The sequence below is a fragment of the Ursus americanus genome, chromosome 10, assembly GCF_024610735.1.
Source record: "Ursus americanus isolate L20-20 chromosome 10, mUrsAme1.1.p, whole genome shotgun sequence".
In the NCBI taxonomy this organism is placed as follows: domain Eukaryota; kingdom Metazoa; phylum Chordata; class Mammalia; order Carnivora; family Ursidae; genus Ursus; species Ursus americanus.
In genome coordinates, this window is record NC_142136.1 from 4,306,632 (window position 1) to 4,320,921 (window position 14,290).

The 14,290-nt window shown below is 43.4% G+C and overlaps 1 protein-coding gene across 1 annotated transcript in view; it reads right to left on the reverse strand.

Annotated features, from left to right (window-relative positions):
* Positions 1 to 897: 897 nt before the first annotated feature.
* Positions 898 to 14,290, reverse strand: part of TNFSF13B (TNF superfamily member 13b) — a 33,201-nt gene continuing 19,808 nt past the window's right edge. Inside the window, exons 4-6 of the mRNA XM_045772886.2 lie at positions 5,472 to 5,584; positions 5,236 to 5,386; positions 898 to 2,335 (exon numbers count right to left, since the gene is read on the reverse strand). Of these exons, the coding sequence (XP_045628842.1) occupies positions 2,223 to 2,335; positions 5,236 to 5,386; positions 5,472 to 5,584 (377 nt within the window). The 3' untranslated portion in view covers positions 898 to 2,222. The remainder of the gene's footprint in view (positions 2,336 to 5,235; positions 5,387 to 5,471; positions 5,585 to 14,290) is intronic.

The following is a 14,290-nucleotide window of genomic DNA, read 5'->3' on the forward strand; positions in this document are numbered from 1 at the left end:
ATAAATCTTAAAAAAAAAAAAAAAAGAACATGTGGCGGAAAGCAGCACCTGGGATAAACTGTGCTGAGCCATTGGAGAGGAATGGGGGAGCCAGCTACGGACCACGGTGGCTGGGTGCGCAAGCCCGCCCATCTGTAGCGCTATCTTCTTTACCCATAGGCTCTAAGAATTACTGCTTTTATATCTATCTAATATTGACGTGAACACATTCTTTTTGAAATATGGAAGATATTCACAATCTCAAATGCTTTGTTTCATACCCTAACACATATTACTTAACCATGTTTTATGAGTTTGCACTGAATTTTTATTTATTTATTTTTAAAGATTTATTTATTTTAGAGAGAGGGAGAGAGAGCATGTGTGTGGGGGAGGGAGTGAGGGAGAATCTCCAGCAGACTCCCCGCTGAGCACAGAGCCTGACGCGGGGCTCAATCTCGTGACCCCGAGATCATAACCTGAGCCGAAACCAGGAGTTGGGGGCCCAACCGGCCGTGCTACCCAGGAGTCCCTGCACTGAATTTTTTTTCATATTTTTTTTATTATAATAATATTTTTTTATTATATTATGTTATTCACCATACAGTACATCCCTGGTTCTTGATGCAAAGTTCGATGATTCATTAGTTGCGTCCTGCACTGAATTTTTAAAATGGCATTTCGTTACATGTAGAGAAACCAAAAGATGAGTGGTGTCAACCAAACTCAATCAAAAAGCCAGGCAGAGGGCACTGAAGTTCTTTATTTGGCGATTCAAGGTAGCAGCAACGCTAGGACCACGACTCGCCTCCTAGATCAGGACACCCACTCCGCCAAAACTTTTTAATTATAATTTCGTAAAACACGGTAAGTTGCAAACTATATTTGATTTTAACCAAAAAGCCCAAACTATGGTAATCAGAGTTTTAAACAAAGTTTAATCTTCGACACAAAATACAAATCATTTTTTGTTTTGTTTTGAAAAGCATATTCTTAAACACGTTTCAGTGTAGACTGGAGAAAATGAGTGTAGACCAGGGTCTATTTTTTCTACCTACTGTTTAAACGAGAGAAGGAAACTGTTTAATGAAGTAAACTCCTTAAACCGATGACATTTACAAAAAAGACAAGCAGAACAAGGGAGATCGATGTTACAAAGGCGGTATGACAGCATTTGTGAATAGGATTCTCTATTAATGGAAAGGAGGGTGATGTCTCTGGCGTATCCTCAGCGTAACAAGCACACGCCACCCAATGCCCTCCAGGACGCCAAGAACTGTAATGAAACCTCAACTTCGGTAAAGCTAATAACATGAGTATGTTCTAAAGGCTGGGATAATAGCAGCAGCTTAAAACAGAAGAATAGGAAATAAAGGGCAAATAGATTCCATTATTATAAATGTATTCACTAACTTCTATTGGAGATTTTATTTTTACATAAGAACAATTAGAGCTCTTTTTTCACTTCATGCTCACATGTGTAAGAATCAGAATTACCCCACAGTGAAGTTTCTAAAGTGACTGAAATTAGCTAGAAAAAAATTACATGTTAGGTGTAGACACAGGAGAGAATGACTTCTCTCCTGTGAAAAATATCTGTTCGTCCATCAGGGGATATGTAATATTATAGATAAAAATTGCAAGCTTGAAGTAAACCAGAAGAATTTAAATGGTACCTGTACTTTAAGTCCAATTGCTTAATATATTTCAATTTAAGCTTTTAATTACATTCTCATGTGTCAAATACAAGATCCCCCCCCTTTTTTTTTAACTTTCCACAATGTTAGCTGCAAAAGGAGAGGGACATATATAACATAAAGAGAAGGGTTGGATCCTGAGATTTCCCAAGAACGTCCTAATGTCCCACAGACACGGGCACGAGTTCCGCGGTTGATGATGGAATGCCGTTTTGGAAGAAATGAGGATTGCCCCCTGGCAACCCCCGCTCCTGCCAGGTCAGGAAGCCATGAGTAAGTCGTTCAACACGGCATTACAGTGTGAAGCCGGCGTCTATCTTTCCCTAAACGGGCCCTAGTTCTTGTAATTCACATGACACCCTTTGGCTGTGGTTGTCTGTTAAATTTCCTGTTTTGGTCTAGTTTCAGCAAATCAAAGCCTAGTAGCACACAGAAAAGGCTCCGGTAACTACTGGTTTTCTTCCTTTGGGTATTTCCAGTTAAGTGTCTTCTCCTTAGAGGTACAGAGGGAGGAAGGAATACAGCCACAGACAAGGTGTAAGGAGGTCACAGAAGCTTCAACGCACCAAAAAACGTGCCGTCCCCATCTCGTGATATTTTAGCGTCCTCACGCGGGATTGCAAGCTGGAGCTCATCGCCTTCTTCCAGCTTCGCGATGCCTGGAAAACAATGATTTACAGGGACTTTCAGTGGTTGTACAACCCGGGAGGGGCATTAAATAAAACGATGTTACTTTGGAAAATGTTAACATAGGCATTCACACTTCGAGTGACACCTGCGGACTTCTAAACCAGGCACTGTTCTACCAGCCTAAAAACAAAAAAAGCTAAAGCAAATGAGCAGAAAGACTTAAAACAGATACAAATGTATTTATCGCCTGCTATCTATACAAGGGAGACTCTGAACAGAAAACAATGTCTTTCTTATTAGAAGAAAAGAAGTTAAGTAAATTAAAGCACACCCCTTGTTGGGCTAGTGTATGGTTGAAAGTGGTTTTGCTTCATTTTATTGACAAAACTGTTTATAATTTTGTTCAAAGTAGTGTTAAATGCAAATACAAAAAGAAATACAGAAAAATAATGCTGTTAAATAAAAATACAAAACAGAAATACAGAAAGTACACACACTATGCAGAATAGACACTGCATAAATACACACTTACATGTGCATATAAAATACGTAGATTACTAAGAATAAAACATAAAACACCACTGAATTAGCAGGGCCCCTCTGTTAACATCGTTTTCTCCGGAGTCCAGACCATGGGGTAGGAGTCGTTTGGATTATTTTTATAGCCTTCTGTATTTCCACGTTTCCTTAAATGACCATATTTGTCCTTGTAATCGAAAGCAATAAAATAGTTAGCTTCTCAAAACTGACCAATAAATCTGTATGTGCCTGATTTACTATGATGTGTTCTGTGATTCAGGAACACAGACTGCAATTCGGGAACTGCACTCGGTATATCAGCAGGGACCCCATTTTAAAAGACAAACATGAAGAAAAAGAAAGGACAATCAGGGGAGAAGAAACAAAGAAACTAACAAACAAAATGTTGAAGTTGTTAACACTTTCAACCAACAATTTAAAAAGTAGTTGCATTTTCATGAAGATGCCGTGACAACGTATTTACACAAAGCATGTCCCGTATGCTAATATCCATCACCAAGCCCAAAACACCCAGATCTCCTCAGGCAACAGCCAGTCAGTGTTTGTTTATCGAAACTTACGATGTACCAGACACCTTTCTAGACACGCACAGGGCTGTGATCGGAATGACAAAAGATTCTGTCTCCAAGGATCTTGTTTTTTTGTAATGGACTAAGACAGACGACAAACAAAAGAACATAGTTTCAGGTATCGTGAAGGTAACGTGCACACTTTTTAGGATTAGCAAAGCATTTGAGGACTACATTAAACGGTAAAAAAAAAAAAAAAAGACTGGCATTTATTTGTTGAATAAATCAGTTGTTACCATAGAGACCGAGGACCATCCGGTATTTTGACAAAGGCTATCGATCATGGAGCATTAAGTAAGACTAACTCTCGAAATAAAGTCCGTGTGAACGGACGATTCTCAAGTAGGTTCTGTCTAAAACTCTAACACTGAGTTACTGGGTATTTCAGCCCTTCCAGATTACAGCACCCAGCTCTAACGTCTACAACAACACACTCGACTTGCTGGTGAAGTAGTGGGAGCCAGCTTTGCGGAAGAGCGGTGCTCGGCGTCACGCTGGGCTCCTCACGCGGACCGTCTGCACGATCCCCCCGCCGCTGGGCCTGGGCTACACGCCCTGACGTCCTAACACGTAGCTGTTAACGGTTTTAAGGAGACTGGCGCTAGAACAGATTAGAATCGCACCCCTGGAATGTCCTGGAGAACGTTTCTCATGCATCACACGAAGCTACGGCACTGAGACCCAGACTTAAGGTCCAGTGAACTACTCCTGAAAGGCGAGGCCCCTGGGAAGTGTGGCTGAGAGCGTGAGCTCGGAGGGGCGAAGACCAGACACAGCCCCAGAGAGCTCCTGGGGACGCTCGAGGTACTCAGTGCAGACAGGCCGCTCTGCGGGTTTTCTGCAACGCCAGGACACCGGGCACCGCGGGGCGCAGGGAACATCTCTTTATGAAAATTAGGGAGTTTCAGTTCAACACACTTCCTCCTCATCCCCTTAAAGCTGTTGTGGCTGCGAGTCCACAGTGACAACCGTCTCCGCTTTTACCAACGATTTTCCTTCCTTCCTGATTGAGTGATTGTGCACTTGGCAGCAAATGCCCTCGAAACTTAGGGCGTCAGAGGAGGCGGCCAGGCTGCAGGCCTGTGTTTCAGGGAACTGTCTGGAACGGAAGACATTCCTCAGGGTTCTCAATGGATTTGTCAGAATCTCCAGGAAGGAATACATGTGTTAGAGGCAAATATGGGTTTTCTTTTTCCCTCTAATACCAGCTTTGATGAATTTACCCCCAAAATAAAATGAAGACCACGTTGGCAATTATAACCCAGAGACCTGAAGCGAACCAAGCCCTCCCTTTCTATTTTCTCTTCTCGCCGCTTCTTCACCGGCCAACCTGACCGGACCCTCGATCTGGTCAAGAGCCTTTTTTCGGCAGCACATACAACAAAAACACAAACAAAAGAAGCTGTGGGGGCTCATGCTCTGCGGTCAGACCGGCTGGTTTACTCCAAGTTCCGGAACTTGGAAGCTGTGCCGCCTGGGACAACGTGCGCTACCTCTCTGGGTCTCAGACGCCGCCCTGAAACGGGGGGTCGTAAGAAGGAGCCCAGGTCAGGGGCAGACAAGGGTGCCCGGCACGTGGTAATCGTCCCTGTGCTCTTACCCAGTATTACCTACTGAAGAAAACGCGGTTGAGAACTGCTCTGGGTGCTGACGGCTAGCACATTACCGCCCCTTCTCCAGGTACAGAAGAACGATACAACTATCAGTACTGCTTTTATCCGTCTCGATTCAAACGAACTAGCTTATCCTTCCAGAGAATAAAAACCACACGGTGTATCGAGGAACGTCTTTCTGTCTATTTACACAGAACTGTTATTTACCAGCTGAATAACAGGAATTATTGGGTAGTGTTTCAGGCATATTTTGAATACATCGGAACAAAGTCACCAGACTCAGTTCGTCCCCAAAGACGTGGACTTTTTTCCTCTGTATTAGGTGTCCCATGGCAAAGGTGTTATCGGTGTATAAAACCTGAAGAACAAACCAAAGACACTGGTCAGAAGGGAGCACAGCAGGGAGACACGGGGCAGGAGCCGCAGGTGGGCAGGGCACCTACCTGACCGTATATAAAGAAGTAACCGGTTTCTTTCACCAGTATCTTATTCTCCTTCTCCTCCAGCGCTCTTCCCCTTTTAAAGCTCAGCAGCCACGGAACGAACGTGTAAGCTCCTGTGACGAAGACAGACAGCTCGTGAGAAGAGCAGTGTTTCCCCTCCGCTCAGCGGCTACACCCGAGTCTGAAACTTAGAGGAGAAATTCGTCTTTCAACAAAGAGGCAAAGGAGAGCAATGAGGACGCTCCACTGGCGGTTCAGCCGTGGTTTGCACATGACCCCCCACCCCGGCACCCCTCCGATCTGAGAACCCAGGGCGAACACGTCCGAAGAAATGTCTGCGTTGTCTCCTAGTCTTGCGTGTTTCCGCGGTGTTCACCGGAGAGCCTGGTCTGGATGGGATCAGATGGACCAGATGTCTCTGAATGACACACGGACAGAGTTTCTGGTTTTCCTTTGGTTCCCAGAGAGGAGGGAGTTAAGATGGGGAGTGTTTAGCGAGGGGCATGGGGCAGGGGGAGAAGGGGAAGAAGCCCCCTCCCCAGCAGGGCATGAGCACAGCACTTAGCAGCAGCGGGGGAAATGACCAAGACACGACCTCTACTAGGACACGGTCAAGAACTCGGTGATACTCGTCCGTGATATGCAAGCTGAAGTGGTTACTGGTCAGCACACAAATTCTCCGTGACCCCATTTCACTGGGGAGTGACGGGGGAGCCACCGAGCACAAGAGCCCGAGGAAGGGGGCACAGAACAGCCAGGGGTACAGAAATGGGTAGGCAGGAGGGGCACCAGCCTCCACGCCGGAACACCATGCCCTGAGGCACGTGAGGAAGGTACAAATACTTCTCTCCCGTGAACTCACGGCGTTAAATTCACTGGGTTTCTCACCATTGTGTAAAAATACTGCAGTAAACGGTGAACCCTGAGGCTAGGTTAAGAATGTGGGGGGTATAAATAAAATGGCAGAAAACAATTGAAAAGAAGATTGGGGAAGTGGTACTATAAGGAGAGAATAGTGAAATGAAACTGTGGTCTAAAATAGTCTAAAAAATGTTCCCTTGTAATTGGTAATGCTGGACCACACGTGTTCCCCAAGCTTCACCTTGGTCATTACAAAAAGGGAAATAATAAAACAGGACAATTGTCCACAGGACAATATGCTAGAAGCTCAGAGAAGAACAACTTGTCCTAGATTGAGTTGAAAGAACCATTTCCCTGCGGATTTTTGCAAGCAGCTGCTGTAGGCGGTGGGGGCTGGGGAGGCTTCCACATTCGTAAGCACACCTGCTGAGTGAACCTGCCTGCTTCAGCGGCTCCCCCAAGGCAAACCCATCATATCTGAACTTCTTCCAAATAGGATTCTTGAGGGAAGAGTATAAAACAAGAACCCCATATTTTCTGGACACTGTGGAGAAGTAAAGAACCCGAGGTGATCACACAAAGGAAAGGACACTGTGAGTCTGAGTTCCATGCCCTACAGCAGCCGTCCAAGTCAGCAGGCCCACCGGTGGAGGGCAGGCGGCTGTGAGGGAGACCACGAAAGGAGCCACAGGTGCCTGTGGACCCCGGTGCTCTCGTCCCTCCTCTTGTGGGCTCCCAGGACGTGCCTCTGTCTCCCACGGGGAGCGAGGGCCGCCCAGTATTCAGCAGGCCTGATCGCCTGGCTCTACTGTTCCCAAGAAGGTCTGTGAGGAAACTGGACTTGGATGAAAGCCCTCCAGTGCCACACTGAAAGGGGACAGTCCCTGGAGAAAACGTCTCCTTGGTGACAAGTCACAGAGGCAAACGCATCATCCCCTGTTTCGACAGAGCAGCACTGCAGTGGGAAGATTACAACACGGTCGTTTTACATTCGTTTAAATGAGATCATGCGCCCAAGGCACTTTCAAATGCAGAGTGCCCCAGATGGGAGGAAGAATGAATTCCGCGTTGTTACCACTGTAAAATACAACTGATGACGAAAGGGGACCGCTCCCGCGGCCATGGAGACACCTGCCTGACGCTCTGACCGAAGAGGGCCTTTTCTCCCCTCAAAACCGCACACGTCTGAGATCCGGACCTGTCCGGGCTCAGGCATACTGAAGTCTGGTTCCTGGCTATTTCCCGGGGCCTGAAATGATGTCTGGCTGACAGGGGACGGGCAGCAAATAGTCACAGAATTAACTACTCCACTTTCAACATAAACCAGTTCAAAACGGTGGTGTACCCCCTGTTGCCCACGAGCATCCCATTGTGTTTCAAAAGCATCGTATTATGTATTTATTTATTTTAAGATTTTATTATTTGTTTGAGAGAGTGAGAGCACAAGCAGAGGGAGGGGCGGAGGGAGAGGGAGAAGCAGACTCTCCACTAAGCGGGGAGCCCGACGCGGGGCTCGATCCCAGGACCCCAGGATCATGACCTGAGCCAAAGGCAGACGTTCAGCCAACTGAGCCACCCAGGCACCCCTCATATTACTTATTTTTAAAGGCATTTCATGAGCTGATTGCTGGAACGGTGTGAGCTGGACCGCAACCACAGGGGTAACATGTCGTCGCGAGGTGAACGAAACGCATGTTCCCGAAACTGCGTGCTTACGTTCTCGCTGGAGAGATTAATTGACTAAACATTTTTTTTTAATACCTTTAGTTGATTTCCTATTTCTTTACACCATCCATATATCTATAAAATTAGTGAACTGGTTTTTACCAAATTTCACTGCTGCATTGTCAGAACAGAAAGAAAAACAAGCAGTTATCAGGTATGTATTCTGTTCTCTTGACATTTGCTTTTGGCATTTCATCCTATCTTCCTGGAAAGAGTCTTACTAGAGACAGTCCATGGTTACTGGTTTTTATGTACTGTCTGTGTCTCTGCCCCCCCGCACACACATGCACACACGTTGCACATGTGCGCACACACACACACACACACGTGTGCACCCACGAATTATACTGCATGAGGCCACATGCCAAGAACACAGCCCTGCACAGCAGTTGCACTCCGTGAGTATGTGCTGAGTGACTCTGAAATCCTTTAAGAAAACAGACAAAACAGTACATTAAAAGCTAAAGTAATTATAAACTTAAGCATAAATACTATAACATGTTTCTACATCTTAAAACTTAGTTAGATTTTAGCATGCTAATTAGACTGTGGATAAGTGCTGACAAGAAAATATGCATGAAGTGCCTTTCTGGAGGATGCTTTTCTAAACTAGAAAGCATCACCACCAATAAATATTTGAGAATTTGTAAGTAAATTCTCAGCGTATTACTGCTTATCTTTGTTAGCACACAGCTAAATACAGATGTGCTGTGGAGTATAAAGCCTGAACTCTCCAGCCCCACTGAGCTGTAAATACTTGATGTATTTCAATGTTTTTGAAAACTTAATGTGTACAATGATATGTGAATTAAATGAACAGAATGCCAGGATTAATATGTGAAAATAATTTACGTGTATATTTTAAAGTGTCTGCTCAAGGCAAGAGCTACTCTTTTTAAAAGCAGACACTTTCAAGTATACACGTAAATTACTTTCACATATTAATCCTGGCAAGAAACAACAAATGTTGGAGAGGATGTGGAGAAAGGGGATCCCTCTTACACTGCTGGTGGGAATGCAAGCTGGTACAGCCACTTTGGAAAACAGTGTGGAGGTCCCTCAAAAAGTTAAAAATAGAGCTACCCTATGATCCAGCAATTGCACTACTGGGTATTTACCCCAAAGATACAGAGATAGTGAAGAGAAGGGCCATATGCACCCCAATGTTCATAGCAGCATTGTCCACAATAGCTAAATCGTGGAAGGAACCGAGATGCCCTTCAACAGATGACTGGATTAAGAAGATGTGGTCCATATATACAATGGAATGTTGCTCAGCCATCAGAAAGAACGATTATCCAACATTTGCTGCAACATGGATGGGACTGGAGGAGATAATGCTAAGCGAAATAAGTCAAACAGAGAAAGACAATTATCATATAGTTTCACTCATTTATGGAACATAAGAAGTAGGAAGATCAGTAGGAGAAGAAAGGGAAGAAGGAAGGGGGGGGGTAAACAGAAGGGGGAATGAACCATGAGAGACTATGGACTCTGGGAAACAAACTGAGGGCCTCAGAGGGGAGGGGGGTGGGGGATTGGGATAGGCCGATGATGGGTATTAAGGACGGCACGTATTGCATGGAGCACTGGGTGTTATACGCAAACAATGAATCATGGAACTTTACATCAAAAAACTAAGGATGTACTGTATGGTGACTAACATAACATAATAAAAAATTATTATAAAAAAAGTACCTATTAATAAAAAAAAAAGAGTAGCTCTTTCCTGTTCTGACTTTTATGAAAACAAAGTTTGGTTGACAAAATTTAATCGAAAAACCAGGTATGATGAGCACTGGGTGTTATACGCAACTAATGAATCACTGATTACTACATCAAAAACTAATGATGTACTATATGTCAGTTAACTGAATATAAATTTTTTAAAAATGGAAAAAATGCCCAATTAAATCCTGAACAAACAAAAAAAAAAGAAAAATCAGATATATTTCACTAATACTTGTTTTTTTTTCTGCTTTATGAATAGATTTCCTTGCAAACATTCATACTGCCGGTGTCACCTCCCTCAGTAACTGAAAAAAACGCTACAGAGAGCAGCTGTCAATCACAGCTATCGTATTTGGTTACTTCTCTTGATTTTTTAATCTTATCGTACGGCTGCTGGAAACAGTTTTAGGGGATAAGATATTGATAATACTTTTTTAGAAGGCAGATTATGATGACCAATTCAAGAAGTGGTAATTTTTTATATAAAACAAGTGCTGTTTGGCATGGAAATCCACAGTTATGACAGGTTTGATTCTGTAGTTGGGGCAGAGCAGGGGACTCGGGGGGGACACAAGCAGCCAGGCAGGGCCATGGGGGCTGAGCTATATGAAGGGCCATTGGAGGCCCCTGTTGGGCTGTGAGCAGTGGAGAGAAATGATGATTCTGTTTTAAAAATATCACTCTGTGGCTACCAGACAACAAAAGGTACAAAACGGGGGCCAAGGACACCAACCAAGAGGAGAGGTGACGGTGGTCTGTACCAGGATGGTGAGATGGGAATGAAGGGAGATAGATTAATTCAGGTTATGTTCACGGGGGATGACTGATAGAGTTTTGAGATTAATGTACTGAGTCAGAGGAACAGTCAAGAATGATACCCAAAATTCTGCCTGAAGCAACCGAGGACACAGTCATCACACTCACTGAAATAGGAACGCTGGAGGAGGAAACGTGGGGACAAGTTTCCACAGTCCAGGCCGAGTTGCCACCAAGTTGTAAAGACAGAGATGTTAAATAGCCAGAGGTGTATATAGGCTTGGAGGTAAGTGGTTTGGGCTACAGATCGACATTTAAACCACCAGCACATACATGCTAAGTGACAGCAGAGGGGCACTGAAGAACGCCAAAGGAATAAGAAGAATGAGAAGAGAATAAGACTGTATCAGAGGACTGAAGAACATCTATATTGGGGAGATACATTATAGAGTAATTTGCAAAGAAATTCAAACAGGAGAGGCCAAAAGGGTAAGAAAATGGTTAGAGAAACAAACCAAGGGCAGCATGTGTTTCAAGAAGGGAGTCATCAAGTGTCAAATTCTATTGGGAGAGTAACAGTAAATTTCATCATTGCCTGTACGAAATAATTAGATGGCAAGGCAGAAGTAAACAAGAGACTTCCGCTATCAACACGACTGTGGAAATAATGTCTGTCCGTTTTTACCTCCTGTTCAGTCATGTAAAGAAGCAGACAGATGCATGTTCTCCAGAGCAGCCATACGGGCTGCCAAAAGTCACTGGGATCGCACTGGGGCTGGGTGTGGAAGGGGAGGGGGGAAGCCAGGAAAACAGTGACAGGTCCTGGCAGTGGCCAACTTACAAAGAGCCAGCAAAAATCAACTCCCTAATGGAGAAGAAGCCCTTGTATGCACACCGAAATCTCCGACAAACTCACAGTCCAAGAAATTTCCACGTTGGCTAAAACAACGTGGAAGATGCAGAGGAAAAAAATCATTGAAATGAAAATAAAAGTTTCAGATCCAGAAACAGGTATTGCACAAAACAAAGTAAGATGGAAATGAAGAGTTTAGTATTTGAAAAATATATAGAGAACTACAGAATGCATAAGACCTATAAGACAGGTCAAGAATTACCAGCATACAGGTCATTGGGACCCTGGCAGACAAAACCAGCAACAATAAAAAGTCAAGCAGAGCAACCACAGATGGGGAGGGTGCACCCCGGGCAGGAAAGTCGATTCCATATAGCTTCATTAGTTTTGTGTTGGTGCTGTAACAAATTACCATAAACTCAGTGGCTAAAACAACACACATTTACCATCTCACAGTTCTAAACATCAGAAAATGGGCAAAAATCGAGATGTTGGCAAGTCTATGTTCTTTCTGGAAGCTGCAAAGCCCATCCCTTGCCTTTTCTGGCTCCTACAGTCTGCCTGCTTTCCTTGGTTCCTGGCCTTCTCCGTCTTCCCAGGCACCAATCCCATCCTGCCCATCTTTTTCTTTCTTTCTTTCTTTCTTTCTTTCTTTCTTTCTTTCTTTCTTTCTTTCTTTCTTTCTTTCTTTCTTTCTTTCTTCCTTCCTTCCTTCCTTCCTTCCTTCCTTCCTTCCTTTCTTTCTTCTCTCTCTCTCTCTTTCTTTCTTTCTTTTTAAAGATTTTATTTATTTATTTGACAGAGAGAGAGACAGCCAGCAAGAGAGAGAACACAAGCAGAGGGAGTGGGAGAGGAAGAAGCAGGCTCCCAGCGGAGGAGCCTGATGTAGGGCTCGATCCCAGCACTCTGGGATCACGCCCTGAGCCGAAGGCAGACGCTTAACGACTGAGCCACCCAGGCCCCCCATGAGCCACCCAGGCACCCCCATCTTCACTTTCATCCTCACCTCACCTCTCTGACTCTGACCCAACTAAGGACGCTTATCATAACCCTGGGCTCACCCGGATTAGTCAGGGTAGTTCCCCCAAATTTCTTATTGTAATCACATCTGCAAAGTGCCCTTTCCCACGTGACCTACAATACTCACAAGTCTCAGGGATGAGGCTGTAGACATCTTTAGGAGTTATTAAGTTACCTACCACAGCAGTAAACCCTGAGATACAGAGTAAAATAAGTACTGACTTTTCAAGGTAAATAAACAATTCTTTGTGTAACCAGGCAAGAAAGTCAAGTCACTTATAAGAAGAAAAATTTCTCTTACCTTAGTTTTCTTCAAAGTGCATTTAATGCCAAAAGAGAGTGGAGAAATTCCTACAACTCAAGTAAAGAAAGGGGAAACTGGGGATTTCGCAGCTAGCTATCTGTCCTTAAAGTAAAGAAACTACAAAGATAGAGTTTTATCAATGCAGAAACTTAATGAAGATTATTCTCATGAGCCCATTTAGAGTAAACTAGTCAAGAGTGAAATTCAGGAAACTAAGACATGAATGAGGAAAGCACAGTAAAAGCACTTGCAAAGAGTATTAAATATATTTATCTGTAAAACCAAGCAAGAAAAAAGCACATAAAGAGAATGGTTTGAAATAAAAGCAAGAAACAGTTTTATGTCGTGACAATGTAGAAATTATAAAACTTACAAATACAGAGAAGTAGAGGAGGAAAAATATTGATAGTAAATTCATCAATGGCCTCATTTGTAATACCTGGGGCTCCAAGGCTGTGTATTAAAGTTGATAGAACAAGGAACAGAAACATAAATTTTAATAGTACATACATAAACATTTAGAAATATTAGTACCCAAAAAATGTATGGTGGGGGACAGAAGGAATATAGAAAATTAAGGGGAATCATATTAATTTTATTCTAGACCAGCGTGGTCATGGAAAATGGCAAAGTAAAAAGCTCAAAGAATAAGTTCCACCACCAAATAGCAATTAAGCTGGCAAAACTTACAGAATCAACATCTTTGAATATATGCAAGCTAATAAAAAAAACTTACAGCAACCAAGAGAGTACTTAATGAAAAAAAGAAAAAGCCTGTTAAATTTCAGTAAGGAACTATTGTATTTTTGCTTGGTCACTTCCCATCCCCCATTCTCCAACTTGGCAGCACCTATGGAGATGATGGCCTGAGTTCCAGTGGCGCCCTGCTGGCGCTGGTGGGTATAATACTTGCTATGTTCTCAAATCACTGTGGCTACGCATTTGTCTGGAGATTTCTTTCTTTTTTTTTTCCATTTTTTAAAAAGATTTATTCAGTTATTTGAGAGAGAGAAGAGAGTGGGGGAGGGGTAGAGGGAGAGGGAGATGGAGTCTTAAGCAGACTCTATGCTGAGCACAGAGCCTGATGTGGGACTTGATCCCACAACCCAGAGATCATGACCCGAGCAGAAACAAAGAGTCAGATGCTTAACTGACTATGCCCCCCAGGCATCCATGTCTGGAGATTTCTTTCAGATAGGAGCAGCTCCCCAGGCTGGTGTCAATCAAAAACTTTAAAGATGTACATTACATGTAGCCTTCTGGAACAAGGGACAGCAGACTGACAAAAGCACACAAACAAACAGAAAATTATGGACCATTCACAGGGAAAAAAAAAAAAAGAAATTGGCAGAAACCATTTCTGAGGAAGCCTGGACGCTGAACTTACTAGACAAAGATTTACATCTTTTAAATATGCTTAAAAAGCTAAGGGAAACCACAGACAAAGAACCTAAGAAAACTAGGAGAATTATCTATGAACAAACAGACACTATCTGTATACGGATAAAAAATATTTTGTTAAAAAAGGAATCAAATAGAACTTGTAATCTAAAAAGTAAAATAGCTGAA